The 17,734-nt window shown below is 38.3% G+C and overlaps 1 protein-coding gene across 1 annotated transcript; it reads left to right on the top strand.

Annotated features, from left to right (window-relative positions):
* The first annotated feature begins 558 nt into the window (after positions 1–558).
* Positions 559–17,001, top strand: mthfd2l (methylenetetrahydrofolate dehydrogenase (NADP+ dependent) 2 like). Its single transcript, XM_041788352.1, has 8 exons — positions 559–720; positions 2,519–2,703; positions 2,939–3,061; positions 3,421–3,573; positions 7,369–7,476; positions 12,078–12,170; positions 16,010–16,135; positions 16,580–17,001. Exons 1-8 carry the CDS (start codon positions 578–580, stop codon positions 16,693–16,695), a joined length of 1,047 nt encoding a protein of 348 aa, XP_041644286.1. The 5' UTR covers positions 559–577; the 3' UTR covers positions 16,696–17,001.
* Positions 17,002–17,734: the final 733 nt, after the last annotated feature.

Here is a 17,734-nt window from a genome sequence, read left to right as displayed (position 1 = left end):
ACCTGCTCACAGACCCTACCTGTACTTTACCCAAAACCATAAGAAATTAATGACAAACAAAAACGTAACTGCCTTTAACAGCAAGGTTTTTTTTTTTTGCAAGGTTTTGTCATACTGCAATAGCAATGATTTCTAACCTGTCATCACTCAGCACTAGACTGCTCCACGCAGATGATTATTTTCTAAGGCTAAAAGCCATATTACCTAAACAGATGGACGCAACAGGGTATCGTTTTCATTGCATTAATTAGTCTCATCTCTTTTTGACGTTACTAAATGAACTCTAATGTACTGGTAAATGAGATGTGGCCTATGAGCTGTCTTCCAGCACTGGTTGCTACAGAAGGTGTCTGTATTTCTTAAGCGCCTTTTTCGTGGATTTGTTTTATCTGGAAAACTGCAACTGAACGTTAATTAACGAGCCATGTTGTCTTCACAAGACAGTGAGCATTCTGTACAGTACAGCTTATCAGTCATCATCTGTGTTGTCTATAAACTGCCCTGCCCCCTTTCTCCTCTCTCGTGCACGAACGTACACACGCACGACGTACACACGCTTTAAGACACACACACAAACATGGCGGCCTCTGTTTCACCGCTACGCTCCTCCTTCAGGATTTGTAGCCCGTTAACGGTACACAATCACTGCTGCCGAGCAAAACTGCGGACGCACAGAAAATGCGAAACTCAGAGGAGACATCTTCACCAGACGGCAATGAGGTAAACGGCACTCTGTTTGAAAGACCGCAGCTTTCTCCCTTTAATGTAACGTCGGGACGGTGGTACGTCGCGGAAGGATGAGCAACGCTTCAGCAGCACCGGTGGAGGAAGGCGTGTGTACCGTCACGTGGCTGAGGATGGTGATTGACAGCAGGTTTCACCGTTCACGATAAAGAGGGTAGAAAGGGCTGGTTAAGCAGGCATCCCTTTAACCGCGGGGCCACTTTGAGGAGTAGGTTAATTGACAGTGTTTTTAACAGACGTGTCAGGATCGATGTTGCATAACTCACCGCAGATTCACCAGTTTAACACTGTACTGTTGGAGAGCGAGCCGATTTCCTTCAGTGCTGGCTGCTGCTGGTGCTCGCGCTAACGAGCGGTTAGCTAACAATACAGTATAGCCGTTATTGTGCAGCTCAGTAACGAAGTTATTGAGTTTTCTGTATAGCTATTTGACTGGTTAACTGGAACAAACTCATGGGACGTATAAACAGTCGTTTTACACTACAAAAACGCAAAATCTGAGTTGTTAGTCCATAGAGTAGCTTACTGTTTGCATTTTGGCTCACTCTGACAGACTGGCCTGACTGTAACTGATCATGCAGAGCAACAGGGATGTCACTAGGGTTGAGAGATGGGGGGGGCTAAGCCTCAAGGGTTTAAGGTAATGTGTGTGCATAGAGCATGCCGTTTTTTTTCTATCACACCTTAAGAGGCTTCATTAAGTTATTTATTTTTATTGGTGGAGCAGTTTGTAGGACCTATTATCTGGCTCACTCCCTTTTCAGAAGCTGTCCCAGATGTACGTCAAATACACTATATTGCCAAAAGTATTCACTCACCTGCCTTAACTCGCATATGAACTTAAGTGACATCCCATTCTTAATCCATAGGGTCTAATATGATGTCGGTCCACCCTATGCAGCTATAACAGCTTTAACTCTTCTTGGAAGGCTTTCCACAAGGTTTAGGAGTGTGTTTATGGGAATTTTGGACCATTCTTCCAGAGTCGCATTTGTAAGGTCACACACTGATGTTGGACGAGAAGGCCTGGCTCTCAGTCTCCGCTCTAGTTCATCCCAAAGGTGTTCTATCGGGTTGAGGTCAGGACTCTGCAGGCCAGTCAAGTTCATCCACACCAAACTCTCTCATCCATGTCTTTATGGACCTTGCTTTGTGCACTGGTGCACAGTCATGTTGGAACAGGAAGGGGCCATCCCCAAACTGTTCACACAAAGTTGGGAGCATGGAATTGTCTAAAATCTCTTGGTATGCTGAAACATTCAGAGTTCCTTTCACTGGAACTAAGGGGCCAAGCCCAGGTCTTGAAAAACAACCCCACACCATAATCCCCCCTCGACCAAACTTTACCATTGGCACAATGCAGTCCGACAAGTACTGTTCTCCTGGCAGCTGCCAAACCCAGAGTCGTCCATCAGATTACCAGATGGAGAAGCGCGATTCTTCACTTCAGAGAATGCATCTCCACTGCTCTAGAGTCCAGTGGTGGTGTGCGTTACACCACTGCATCTGACGCTTTGCATTGCACTTGGTGATGTATGGCTTGGAAGCAGCTGCTCGGTCATGGTAACCCATTCCATGAAGCTCTCTACGCACTGTTCTTGAGCTAATCTGAAGGCCACAAGAAGTTTGAGGTCTGTAGTGATTGACTGAATGGATCATTTTGGAAGCAGGGACTAGTTAGTTTAGGACTTTATTGCATTGTAATGATCTATTGATGTTTGAATATCTGTAAATCTTGCCTGCCATTCTTGTGCTTTATGATTTACTTTGCCAGGCATGCTGCTGTGGTGATCTCGGGGACAGAGTTGGCTAGACAGATCCACAGAGAAATCCAGCGTGATGTGGAAGATCTGGTCGCTCAGGGCAATATGAGACCTCACTTAGGAGTGGTTTTGGTTGGGGAAGACCCAGCGAGTCGTACTTATGTGAGGAACAAGACTCGAGCAGCCAGCATACTGGGTAAGTTGAGCAATACAAACATTGCTTAGCACTCTATGAATGATTTGTATTTTGCAAATCAGTGAACAAATCATATGTCTGTCTTTGACATTTCACATTCATAAACATACAGATACAAATGGATAAACACATTTTTCACAGACAAACCAAGAGGTGATGTACCATGTCATAAAGCTGCACATTTATAAGCACATGACAAGATTATGAACACATGTGATGTTTATGTGCTCTCCAGGTATTTCCAGTGACACAGTTATTCGACCTAGCTCTGTCTCTCAGGAAGAGTTGCTGGAGCTGATTGACAAGATGAACCGTGACTGGAGGGTCAGCGGCCTGTTGGTGCAGCTGCCACTTCCTGGTAAACACAGGCATCCACAGCTGCATAAGAGTTTTCTTCACTGACATCAAAGTTAAACAAAAGAGTTGACCTAGTAGACTGCATTTATAGAGATTGTGTATGTGACTCTTTTCTAATGCAATGAAAAGTTTGACAATGACAGGTAAAGACTACTTTAATCAGGCCTTTATAAAACAACTGTGTTTTCGTTTTGGTGAAAGTGTTTGTTTAAATTCCTTTCTTTCCTTCCTATATTCAAAACATCTACATACCAGAGTAGCGTTAGATCCCAGTGTAGGATCTAGTGGTGAAAACGTAGTTGTATTGTATTGTTATCGCACCTAATACTGAGTATCAGTTCTCTTTAATCCTACTTTTAGAGCACATCAACGAGCGTGCGGTATGTAATGCCATCGCTCCAGAAAAGGATGTGGATGGCTTTCATATTGTGAATATCGGGAAGCTGTGTCTGGACCAGAGGTCCATGGTACCTGCCACTCCTGCAGCTGTTTGGGAGATCATCAAAAGAGCAGGTAAGCCTCAGAAAACTATGTGCTTCTTTATTATTGAAATAAACTTTTAATGCTGTTGTTGAGCAGGTGTACATCAGTTTGAGGGAGACAGCATATTTCTTTTGTTAGTCATATGTTTTTAAGTATAGTAATCACTGAATTTTATTGAGTACAAGGCCATTAACAGCAAGTAGATTAGCATCAAAAACATCAGTGGTGTTGTCAGGCATGTTGGGAAAATTAGTCTTTAAAACATGATCAGTGTTGATGTTCTACTGGTAAAATCTCAGATCATGACCGAATTTAAAAATAATCACTCTCAGCTGCAGTGTGCCTGTCATTTCCCCTAGATGGCGCTTGAAATTAATACTTTCAACTTTGAAATTCGAATCCATTTAGAGATAATGCACAAAATTACTCAGTCATCTTTTTACAAAAGAACGAGGATATTTTAGCAGTTAAGAAACTTGTCTTAGTGAGTTGGAGCAAGAATGGTTTGGTTGGGCATTTTCACGCTTTTTTGGTAAAGTTAGATTCTGACTATGGACTAAAAATGGACTGCCACGAATCGCATGCAGTGAACTGTGTTTAATAACTCTGGAAACAAAAGTGAATTTTCCTTTAGTTGTACTGAATCTAGCAGTCTGCACTAAATGAATTCCGGGCAACAGTTCCTTTTCAGTGAGGCATTAATATCCGCAGTGTGAAGGCTGTCGTCTCCGTCTTCACAGAATAGCATCATTCAGCAGACTGTAGGCCACATAAGGTGCCTCGCTTTTCCTCATGCTCACCAAAAAAGAAACTAATGTTAATGTGATTTTCTCACAATGAGGGTAAAGAAGCCAAAACAACAACACGAGGCAGGTATGCAGAAAAGTGAAATGCCAAGCTTTGTCAGAAGAATACAGCTCTAAAAGTGTATGGGTTTTTTTTCTTTGTTTTTTGTTTTTAATGGAGTTTAGTTTGATCCTTTTTTAAGTGCAGTTTGGATAGTAATTGAATCTAACTGTAGACTGGCTTTATACACCATGTCAGGCATAATGGTGGCTCAAGTTTAAATGTTTAAACTAGTGCTGTCAAACGATTAAAATTTTAATCAGATTAATCACAGGGTTGCTGTGGATTAATTTCGACTAATCATGATTAAATAACATTTATTTTTAATCTATATAAATCGCGTTTCATTTTGCATGCTTGGCGACATGCTAGCCAAAGTGCTAGCAGAATCCCCAACGAACGTATGCTTTACATTAATGTGGTATTTTAAGCTGGAAGTGCTTCAGTGAAAAGAAAACTCCTTCCTGCAGAATGTGCATAATACTTTATGTTGGTCGACTGTTCTGTCTTGGGGTTTTTTTGTACTCAAATTTCCCATCAAGAGGGCCAACGTGCTGTATAGCATCTTCCATATCGAGTTGGTTGGTCACTGCCGGATCAACGGCCCATTTGCGCATGCGTGGTGGCATGCTTGACGGTAACCCTACTTGGACAAACTGCCCAAAATGTGTTGCCAGAGACGTTTTCGAGATTTTGAGTCAATCTGCACCGTAGATGGGTTGATTGCATTAAAATTTTTAATCAGATTAATCATGATGATGGATTAATCCGCATTAATGCATTAATTTTGACAGCCCTAGTTCAAACCATGACGAACTGTAGTTGCAATTTGATGCAGATGTTTATTTTATTTTATTCATTTTTGGGCCTTTTTCGTGCCTTTATTAGGTAGAGGAGGACAGTGGATAGACTCAGAAACAGGGAAGAGAGACATGCGGGAAATGGTGCCACAGGTCGGACTTGAATTCAGGCCGCCTGCGTACATTGTGCGCGCCCTAACCACTTGACTACTGGTGCATCCCAGATGTTTATTTTTTGAGACAAATAAATAATCATGCAATTACCAGAGAGGGGAGCTGGTTTGCCATCAGCACAGACCAAGTTCCACCTGTTTATTGTTGGCACCTTTGAATGTTTTATCTTCATACACCAACGCCTGCTGATATGTGATTGGTCTGTGCAGTCAGAGGTGCAAATTTACTACAAACAGTAACCAGAAGACTTGTAGAAAGCAGTGTCACAGAAAATATGCTGCTTTACCCATTAAGTCCCCTAGATGGCACTGTTGTTCATCTACAGGCAGAGCTCAATGCACTGTAATTTTTTTTTATTCATAACAGGTAACTGGGAGTGGAATGTGTTTGCTTTAAACCTCCTTTTATTGCATATTCAGAGTTCTTACACAGTATTGTCAGATTTTTGATTGATGTGTTTATGGTGCGAGAGAGATGGAAGTTTTCAATGTCTGCTATCACAGTACTTTTGCAATCCCATATCAGTCAGCTTTGAAGCAGCAAAGGATGCTTGCCATGCAGTGTGTTGTGGGTTTAAGTTTCCTTGTCTCTCAGTCTCTAGAGCAGTGGTTCTCAACTGATGGGTCAAGAGCCAGAAGTGGGTTGCAAAGCTGTTTCCAGTGGGTTGCGCAAGTGTGCAGGGGGAAAAAGAAATGTTGAAAAGTCTATGAAGTAAACTAATAAATGGGTAATTTATTTGTTTCTGTTATTAAAGCAGCAAAGAACCCAGAAATGCTCTTGACACATGTATTTTCTGAATTATCCAGAATTTTCACCAGAATTCATCCCAAATCTTTAAAATAAATTTCTTGTTAATTTTTTTAGGAGACTCAAATTAAATTCCCCACAAAGGTTTTGAATTTTCCCTCAACTTTGTGAGTTTTCTGTGGATATTTTCCCAGATACTTTTAGTTATATTTTCTGGAATTTTCCTGTAAATCTAAAGAAATTCACAGTCAACCATGATTTTTAAAAAATTTTTTAACACTAATTATTTTGGACTTTTAACAGAACCTTTCAGCAGGAGGTTTCCAGGAATGACCTGGGAATATTCACATCAGGGAATTTTTGGGAACCTTCCTGAAACTTTTTTTTGGGGGGGACCTTGACTCATCCACTTGGGCAGTTAACACACCCTAAATTCTTTGGGATAATAGACTTTGCTTGCTTTTATTCTTACTTGACTCATATTTAATAGTTAATGTAGCTGAAGACCTAAAATGCATTTTCCCCTTTTAAAAAGTTTGTTATTATTGTAATTATGCAACTGTAATGTGTGGACTCTTGACCAATTATATTGGGCAGTTTTATGCTTTTAAAACTAGCCCAGGTGCACATCATGCTACTATTAGCATTAGATGGATCCATGAGGGTGACTGACTAATCCATGACTGAACTTTCATTCAAGTGAAACTCAGACAGCTTCTCAAGGATTTATAACCGACTTTCCCTCATGGATCTCTTCAACAGTGACTAACACTGCCTCAGCTGACAGTCATGTCTTGTTTCATAACCTGAAGACTTCTTACTGGCACTATACCACTTGACTAAACTAAAAACTGAAAGACAGACAGAGAAAGTTGATGTACATCATACACTGACCCTGTCTCCCTCTCCTATTCTCTGCGATCAGTGTAAAAAATTAATTTATTGAGCCTTTATCATCAACAAGATGGGATGTTCTTTAATGAAAGTGAATCATTTTCTGAAACTTGATGTTCGATATAACAGCTGCATGCTTTACTCATGTCAGTTAATAAGTAGTTCACATGTGAACAAAATGCTGTCTGTGTTTTGGAGGCAAAATATTTGAGAAATCACTAAGTCCTTTAAAAACATAGCATAAAGTAGCCTCAAACCATTTTTCTCCTAGCATGCTCTTTTCATCTGTTGTTCCAGCTGAGCAGAGCAGTCAGTGCAGCATCATGTGACCCACATATTCTCTTATCAAAATGTTTTTATGCAGGTATCGAGACAGTAGGAAAGAATGTGCTTGTTGCTGGTCGCTCCAAAAATGTTGGAATGCCCATCGCAATGTTGCTGCACACAGATCGCAACCATGAGCGTCCTGGAGGTAAGTAGGTTTTTATGGATGAAGTGTGTTTAATGTGCACGTGTTTGAGCAAAGGGATTCAGTATGGAATTAAGATTGGAGTGCTTCCTTTTGAGTTCGCAGCATTGCTTCATCTTGGCTTTCCCTAAAAGGTACACATTGCTCAATTTATTTGCCAGGATTTGGCAGTTGAAATGAAGGCTTTGGTGACTTTTTCAACAAAACAATAAAAGCTGACGCATGTCCCACCAGAAGAGTTGAAAGGGGCAAATAAAACAGGAAGGAAAAGTCCAAACAGGGTAGGACTCTTGGCATTGCTATGCAGGTAAACGGATAAGTTGTCCTTATAAGGCTGCAGGAAGCAGGAAGTGATGAGGAAAGGTACTAGATGGAATCCACTGTTAAGATCAAGCACAAGATAAAGTGGATCTGTCAAAGCATAGTGGTATTACATGATATATTGACACCAAGGTGTGAAGGATTTAGAAGCAGCCATGTGTAACAAAGGGGTAAATTTCAAGGTGTTATCTCATAAACCATCTGGATGTCATTAAATGGGATCCTTGAACTGCTGTGCTCTGTCACACATGAGGTCAGTAGGTTGAATGATTTGTTGTACTTTACATGTCACACAAGCCCAACCTTCATGAGTTTTTAAAACAACATACATTTTCATGCATTTTTGGCAAAGTTAGATTCTGACCATGGACTGAAAAAGGACTGCCACGAATTGCATGTAAATGCAAACCTAGCAGTGATTCAACAGTTTATTTTATTACTTAAGTCTTTACAAAGAAGTTTGTTCCTTTTACAGCCCAGTATTTAACTTTGAACACTGTTTTCTCCCTGACTTTGCTGATTAAATTTGCTATGTAAAGGTCCCTCTTGTAGATCCCAACAAGTTTTTCATGATTACCCAACAACAAGAAATAAACAGCGAAGCACAAAGCACATCCCTTTTTTATTGATGGGACAGTGAAACAGAAGCTCACCATTCTCTATGATGATGGTAATGTTTCAGAGGCATCTTTGTTTTTTGGTTAAAATACACAAAAAAGGATTCTACACTATAACTTTTCTTAAAGAGTCAGTAAGTTTTTTGTTTTGTTTTTACTACACCATATATCTGCATGCATTACAAACAAGCTCCTATTAATTTCCTGAATTTCGAGTCTCTGATCAGAAATGATGGAGTATGTAAATGACATATCAATCCAAGGTCATCTCTGATCAGATTAAGTACAGTTTTCTTCTTAATCCTGACATTGAATACATATTATTTTCAACCTGGGAAAGATGGCAGTCCAGATACTCTGTATCTTGATGCGCATCGTATTTTGTGAGTATTTGTGGCAGACAACACAGAACAATTTAGAGAGAATTGAATCAAGAAAAATAGTTATTTAACTTAAAACTGCTTGGCTTGAAATTATTTTGTAAATGTTGTTCTCATTCTTATGTTTAACTAAATAAACCCTGGAGTCAACATAGGGAATATGAGTCATCTAATTAAAAAGATTCTATCTTGCATTGCCAAGATCCCACTTTTTTCACGCCTTCAGTTCAGCATTTTATTGAACAGGAATTCAACAAGTAAAAGCAGGTTAAATAAATTCCAGAAACATCCTGTGTACTTAACAAAGCCCTGGAGATGGAGCAATATTTGAATTTTACATAATTTTGTTTGGATGAAAAAAAACGCGCATGTTTGAAACAAGTTTGAGCAATAAATTGATTTTATCTATATATTTGTGGTAAACTAGGAAAATGAAAATCTATAAATCCTTTTGAACTTCCTTTGATGTTTCCCTAGGGTGCTGCCTGGTTTGACAGACTGGCCAGAAAGGCTGTTAATATGTGGATAATTGGTGCTCTGGTTTGTAGAAAATATTAGTGGTTTGTTCACAAATACTAAAATAAGTCTCAGAGAAAAACCCAATTACACTACAGAATTAATCTTGCCTATTTGAAATAGTGTTATATAGTCTATCTATAACATGGTTGTTCCCATTCTACTTCATTAGAAGAATGGCTCAGCCTTTAGTATGGGGAAAGGGTTTATATAAATAACAACGGTGATTTTTTTCTTAAAAAAATGATATATAATACAGTAAACTACAATAATGTTTCTTATGCTATTGCTAATATGATTCACTCGCTTGAAAATAATGCTTTTTAAAAAAAATGTATTTAGGGGGTTTTAGCCTTTGTTAGAGAGACAGTGGAATGAGCCACAGGCTTGACATGAACCCGGGCTGTCATCCTACATGGAGCAGGACCTAATCATGAGTCCATCTGCGCCCCAAACTTGTGCACTTTTAAAGATAAAATTTTCAGCTTATACTTTACCCCTCAGAGAGAAATTCAGTTTACTTTTGTTAAGTTGTAGTGATGAAATACGAGCAAAATACATTTTGAGTCATTTCTTTTTTATTGGTATTTCTTTTAGCAGGAATGAAAATCAGTTAAATTTGTGAAACAGATTTAGTGTGAAAATAATCACATTTTATTTAAGGCCACAACTCTGGGCTCTAGTTTGAAACACGGGCTTAAACCTGTATAGGATTTAACCTGAATTTGCACAGGATGACCTGGTTACACTGCTGATCAAAGTTATTTTAGTGAACTAAAACTAAATAGATAACTAAAACTAAAATTCAAAAATCAATTTAGTTAACTGAAACTTAAAGAAATCTAAGCTTTACCAAAAAAAAAAAAACTAACATTGTATATTGCGCTAAAATTGTATAGTGCGTAACTAAAATAAAATTAAAATGGAGACAAAATATCTTTAGTTTTAGTCTTTGACACAACCATCCTGACTGGCACCTTCACCCAAGTCTGGAGAGTGTAAAATTGCCTGATCTGATTGGTTAAGACTTCACATAGTGGTAGTTTTATGTCTGTAGTTGAACTCAAACATCTTCATTAATAAATAAATTATAAGTAAAGATTAGCCTGTTTTGATAGGTTTTTTCAAATGTATGATACTCACTCAGCCCCAAGATCTATCCATAAAAAACTAAAACTAATAAAATACTAAACTAAAACAAAGCATTTTTACAAAATTAAAACTAAACTAACAAAACCAGCTGTCAGAACTAATAAAAACTAAACTGAAATTAAACACAGAAAGTGAAAACGAAATAATAATAGAAACTAATGAAAAATCCAAAACTATTATTGCTGCTGATGAATTGAAAACCTTTTATAGTAGTGGCACAGATCTTTTCTTCACCTAAAAAATTGACTTACCTCCAACTTAAAGTTTATTTTTTGGGTTGGTTCTGCTTTTTTTTCTTCCTTCCAACCACAACACACACACAACACACACACATAAGACTCCTGTTAGGAATGTGACCTGAAGGTTTGTTGTGCTCTGACTTGCCCTTTGTTCTCTTTAATTCTTACCTTCCTCTCACCTTCCTCTTCGTCCCACTTCACTAAACTTCTCCTGGTCACACTTCACTTGTTATTATGCAGGATGCCCTCACATGTTCCAGTTAATTCTCAGGATTTATTTTCTCAAGTTGATATGACTTATGGTGAAATTAATGACTAAATCAGGAACGATGACCCCACCATGAGCTGCATGTGGCATTGTGCAGGGTGTACCAATGCTTGGATATAGATTATGAAGTGAATGTCTTTCACAAGCGGAATAAAATGAACAAGTAAAAAACATCAACTACCACAATCTTTACACAGATATTTTTGTGTATTAATGTATTTTCTCTAGGTTGAAACACAGGTCAAGTTAAAATTGAAGTTGTGATGACAGATCCTCCTTTGAATCTTCTCCCAGTTTAATATGATGGAGGTGAATAGAGCTTTGTTTGTAATTTCTTAAGGCTGTTGCCATGTTATGAAATGAATGTCTTGGCTAAATCAGTGAACTGGTATTTTTCCAAACTCTTAAAATGTATTAACACTGGAGTATGCTTATTTTCTTTTGTTATAGGGTGATTGATTAGCTGCTGTAACCTCTTGAGCTGACTCGGACACATAAATCAAACACATAAAAAAAGTTGGTGTCATCATTAGCTCCAATTTTAATTCTTTAAAAAGGCTTTCTTAAGAGTTTTGGTTTTATCCATTCCTTTTTGGCATTACATTTAATTTTTGTCCAAACAGGACTGTTTGACGTGGAGCATATAAGAATGGGTGTGAAGGAAATTCCAGTGTTAAAAGACAGCATGCCTCAGGTACATACCTGACTGACAGTCTGTATTCAATAATTTTATTGTGTAATAGGATTCTTTTTCTTTTTTCCTCTAAATATTAGTGTTATCTTTCTTAAAAGTGCGATTGATTTTCTGATGCAAGCACAGGCAGTGTCTTGAGGCAAGGTACGCCTCCGAAAACCCTGTAAAAGTGTCCTCCTGTCATTCAGCAGCTTTCACATACATTGTTGCTTCACAGTGTAATTAATGTCTAAAAGTTTCACTTAGGTCATAGAGCTGTTTTGTTCTTTATATTTACTGCTTTAAGCTACATAGATGATATTAAGAGACAGAAGCATCAGGGAGAAATAACCTGAAAATGTTCTTGTTTTTACAGGAACAGACAACTCTATGATTCTTTGTGCCTGTGTGTTTACAAAATGTTCCATTTCCTCTCAGGTGATGCCACAGTGACCATAGCCCACAGATGTACACCAAGAGAGCAGCTGAAGGAGCTGACCAGCCTGGCAGATATCATCATTGCAGCTGCAGGTATGTATACTTATACCATTAACTCTAAGGATGCAAGATAGTGGTTATTTAAAAATGTAGTTCAGACCTGAGCTTCTGTCCGTAAGACACACAATGTACAGTTTGAGGGTGAACAGATTGCCAAATTCCAGTCCTTAAAACACACTTAAAAGTGTAAGGAATGAGGATGAGGACCTATGTCAGCTGATATCTGTACAAGACTTCAGCTGACATAGGTCTGTTGGTCCAGTCCAAAACACCACTAATCTATTTGTCTGTACAGCCAGTATTTACAGCTGATATAGGCAGAATTGTATAGACAAATATCAGTTGTAAAAATTGGCAGAAATTTTCATATCTGCAGATACAGATGTTTCACTTTTTAAGCTAGTATGTATCTGCCGATACCCATATCATGCAGAAAATATTGTGCATCCCTTATCAACATGCGTTCACACACCAATGAACATAGTTTATAATACAAGTAGCGATAGTGCCTTTCATGAGAATTAGAATCACATCCCTCACTCAGGCATCTTGTGAGATATTTTCTGAGTTTTGCATGAACCAAACCATTTTTTCTCTTTGCTTGCTCTTCTTTTGGTCCAGCTGTGTTTTCAGTACAAGCACTGATAATCAAAGTGACATACCCAAGCCTTTTAGTTAGTCTAGTTTTAAATAGGCTTCCTTCTGCCTTAGGGCTACAGTGTCTCACTCATGGTTTCAGTTATTTTGCCAATCATACTTTCAGTGTTTATGACGTCCATGCTATGCCTATGATCACGAGAGTTTTTGTCTTCACTACCAGATCTGTTGTGAGGAGTGAAACTGGGTCAAATTATTCTAATGCATAATGACTGAAGTTACTTAGGGGCATTTGCAAGTTGAAAGAGAGCAGTAGAAGATTTTCCATTAGACAGTACTAAGTGGACTAAGCAGACAGAGAGATTATAATCAGCAAAGTAATAAAAAGCAGAGAGTTGACAGAAGAAATTGAATGTAATTGAATTTGGATGATCCATTAGATTTCTTCAGTTAGAAAACAATCCTGAAACGTTCCTGCTTTTCCAACACAAGTCTTTAGTGTCTTTCTGTAAGATTTACAATAGAGGATGAATCCTGTTATGACAGAATCAGTTATGACTTAATCTATCTTTGTAGTAAAATTGTCAGGGTTAAAAAATCCAAACAAGAGCTTAGAGGGGGCTGGTCTGGAAGAAGACTAAAAACAAACATGTTTTTACTGTCCAACAGGTTGTTTACAGAAGGTTTCAAAGTGGACTAAAGTGGACTCAGACATCACTCATGTACAGTCAGTCTGTTTCCATTTGGAGGTCCGGTTTGGTTCAGTACAGTTTGTCATGATCTTGCCCATTTTTCTACAGCTGATGTCTGTACAGCCTCACTCATTGCAACAGGAAATCAGTCTCTTTTTAGAGGGCCAGATCATTTGGCTCAACTCAGCAGTAAGAGTTGGTCATTTTGCTCCCGAATGGCCCCTCCTTTTCTACCAGTTTGGCTTTTTCAACATGTATTACATATTGAGGAGGAATGAGACTTGTTCTCAAATGGAAACCAGCTGCTGTGGTTCACACTAAAGAGCCGTTTTGTGGAGCAGGCTCGTTCTTGAACAACACATCATCACTTGGTTGCCTACCCCGCAATATTTATTTGGTTAATAGTTTAACACCATTTCAATTAAAAGTACTGTTATACCAAAAAGAGGGAGGTGCAGCTAGCCTCTTACCACAGTACAATACTTTGGATGTGTGGAAGTCTGCAGGACAAAGTAAAACGCGATGTTGATCATCTCCATGCCAGGGAAATCTTTTAACTTCTAGGAAAGATCACTTAATTTGTAAAGTGCAGGGATCATACTCAGTGTATGTAGACATTTTCTGCTGACACCTGTTGAAACAGGTCCACTTAGAGGTTTAACTTTCCTCTGTTTCCGTTGTTACCTAACCAGTGTTCTTCACTTCTTAACCCCCTATCTGACATTCTCGCATCATCTGTGTTGTGTGACTACAAACAACCTAAACTTTATTTTTGTCTTTCCAGGCATTATGATGAATGATACACTGGTTGGTGCTAATGCCAATGGCAGCTACATGCCTGAGCTGTTGTGAACATGTCTTTTCCTCAGTCTGTCATTGTAGTCCCCTGATGCCTGACCACACATCATTGAGGCAGAGGTGGCATTGATGGAGCTTAAAAAATGTGTTTCATCTTGCAGCACCAACTTCATCACTCTTCTTTTACCTCAACATTTGGTTTGTTTACCCTTGTGACTTTTGCGCCTGCAGAGCGCTCTGTCCTTATAGGTCAACATAACTGACTGAACTGATTGTAGAGAGCAGAAAGAGCAATCAAACACGCAAGGCTTTCTGTTCAGAAGTCATGAGGCGTCACAGATCACAGTTTACTCTCTACACTACATTTAGCATAAAACATCCATTTTTAGGGCTGACAGGTTCTGAAACTGTTTGTCTGTCAGGTTGGGCTGTTGTCATGCTTAAAACATAAAGCCCAACCCCGACATGATAGCGATTTTTAATCAGTCTTAATCATCAGCTATGTTAAAATGTGTTTTTCCTGTAAATCTGCCCGAACTGCAGTCGGAAGTTACTGCTTCATATAATAGCAATAGTGAAATGTGCTAACTGGAATGTGAGACGATCAATTCCAGGGCAGCAGTGTCTGTTGAAAGACATTAAAGGTTTATTTCCCCTAAGGGTAGGCTTTACCATTCTTTATTTTGTAATGAATGGCTTTCCTTGATTATGACTCATAGTAGGTTTCAGGGAAGGGCACCAGCACTTTCTCTTTGTCAGAATGTAAGGTTTCATTTTTGGAAATAAAAACTGCAGGTTTATATCCACTGATCAGTGTAAGAAGTGAACCTCAGCCATCTAATATACAACTGTTAAAAGCTGTTTTCATGTCTCTTTGAAGTTTGGTTTGGGTGTTTTGGTAATATTGTGTCTTGAGATATTGATTGTTGATTAACTTGTAACTGAAATAAATCTCGGTGTTTAGTTTAGAGGTTATCATCTCACTGAGTTGCTCTGATGTCTATTTGCTGTCCATGAGCGGTGCTGTATCCTAAGAATGAATTGGGTTTTTTCGGGCTATTTTAATCAGATTGGATTCGATTGTATGGTTGCTCTAATTGCAATCCTAGGAGATCACTGAACCAATTTTATTTCACATTTTCACATCTTAATAAGGATGAAAATGCAGCTAATCATATGACTGTTTTATAAGTTTCAGTATTCTGATTAAACAACGAAATCACCTCAAATCCTGTTTGACTTTTTTTTTTGCTATTGATGTGTTTGATTGCTATATAATTACATCCAGTCAGCAGCTAAAAGATGATCCATTAGCTAGCTAACAAGAGCATTATGTCATGTGTTTTTGTCATATCAAATATTGTTCTATTTCCCTAAAATAACACATTAACAAGTCTGCTGGCTGTTCATTTGTTGACGATAAAAGCAATATCTGTGCCAGCTCTAGATTATATAAGATGTCCTGTCAGAGGCTAAATAATCATTTTGTCTTTTAAACACAGTTCACTGATCGGTGCGTTTATGATTTTGTCTGTTTTTTGAGAATGTACCTGTAAATCACAGAATCATCAGAAAAAAATGTGATCTTGAGGTGTATGATCGTTTTATTACCTCACCTTTTTGTAGTGTCTTGCTTTATGATCTAAGTTATATCATGTTGTGTGTTTAACAAGTTTTAAATAAAGTTGATTAAATTAAGTTGACACACACTTGGAGCTAGTTGTGCTGAGGAAGCCCAAACCAACCAGAAACATGCTCTGGACCTCATGTCTTTCCTGTGTATAGGTGTTCCCGGGCTGATCACAGCAGATATGGTGAAAGATGGAGCAGCAGTCATTGACGTGGGGATTAACCGCATTAAGGATCATAAAACGGGCAAACTCCGACTCATCGGTGACGTGGACTTCGAGGGTAAATAAACTTTTAATCATTTTTCTCTTGAAAGGGAGGTGTCTGCAGCATTATTTGTTAATAATGAATGGGTCTTTGGCCTTTATGTCATTTATCATGGCAGTTAGAATACAGACTTTAACATACCTTTTACTTCAATTCAAATAACTCTATCTTCTAGGAACCTTTGGTAAAAGCATCAGTGTGTATACAGTTGAAATATAAGACAGCTTAACACAAGAACAAACCACAAAACGTAAAAACATCCATAGGGCAATCACTCATAATCAGAAACTGCAATACAGGTAATAGATATGGAATACCATACTAGGTGTTCTTCTCAAATGACTGAATTTCATGTTCTTCCACAGGGATAGGAGGTCATACAGAGATTGAACTGTTACTCTTAGGTCTTGTTGTTAAAATAAAACCATTGTACACTAACATGGTTTATTTTTGTTGTAGGAGTGAAGCAGAAAGCAGGATTCATCACACCCGTTCCCGGAGGCGTGGGTCCGATGACGGTTGCCATGCTGATGAGGAACACTGTAACTGCTGCCAGAAACGCACTGATGCATTGAACTCACACTTTATAAAGCCACTGGTTTTACTGAATGATAAACACTGGACCCATATATGCAAACAACATCGACAAACAAATACACTTTTATTTAAAATCCATGAGCTGAAGACTCCATACCTGCTGGGAAACTAACTTGATATGTACTTTATTTATATTTTGTTCATCTATTTAAGTTATTTATTTCAGAGTTCACTTTTAAAGAGTTTAGATCAATATTTTTTCTACTGAAGTCATTCTGGTTCATTTTGAACATTCCAGATTCACTGGAAAAGGATATAAAATAAAAAGCAATGCTGTGCTAATACTATATATAAAGTCTTTTTTTGTTGTATTTCTGCCTCAGATACAGCTTTTATTCAGAGCAACAGTGCAAACATTAGCATGCAAACACACCAGTGCAAGTGCTTTTCCTGCCAAGCATTCCTCAGGAGAATTGTCACTGCATTAATTTGCTAAATAGATTGCAAGGTTGTGTCGTCTTTGCTCCGTATGTTACCTCCATGGTGGAAAATGAAGCCAAAGCAAAGTGCAGAAAACACAAGACCAAAAAAAACCCTGCAGTTCCTGTAAAGTCCACTTGGAGGTGGCTGCAAAAACAACAGAAGTCACTTTCACACTTCATGTTAAAATCCCAATATTTACAGCAGAGATTAACATATTTGCAGTCTGGTTCAAGAAATAATTTTGGTCAGAACAGGTCATACCATTATAGGCACACATTGGACAAGGGTTGAATTGTTTTATAACCCATTTGTTTTCATTCTCATTAGGCTTAAGACTCACCTCTAAGCTGACTCAAAGTTATTTGAGACAGAGTTTTGACATCACTCAGACCAATATTTTTCACTGTCAATGCGTACATCCTAATAAAGACCTCTTAACAACATAGTTTTGCAAATTACATTTAATTCTTATTTCATTTATTTGAAAATGTTGAATTAGAATGTTTTACCACCCTGTAATTCATTGGCTCCCAACCTTTTCTTCTCAAAGCCCCCCCTACTTCTATCTAAGCTGAACCCTCAAGGACCCAGATG

This window comes from Cheilinus undulatus, linkage group 5 (genome assembly GCF_018320785.1).
Source record: "Cheilinus undulatus linkage group 5, ASM1832078v1, whole genome shotgun sequence".
NCBI classification, from domain to species: domain Eukaryota; kingdom Metazoa; phylum Chordata; class Actinopteri; order Labriformes; family Labridae; genus Cheilinus; species Cheilinus undulatus.
This window is presented reverse-complemented; position numbering and strand designations above follow the sequence as displayed.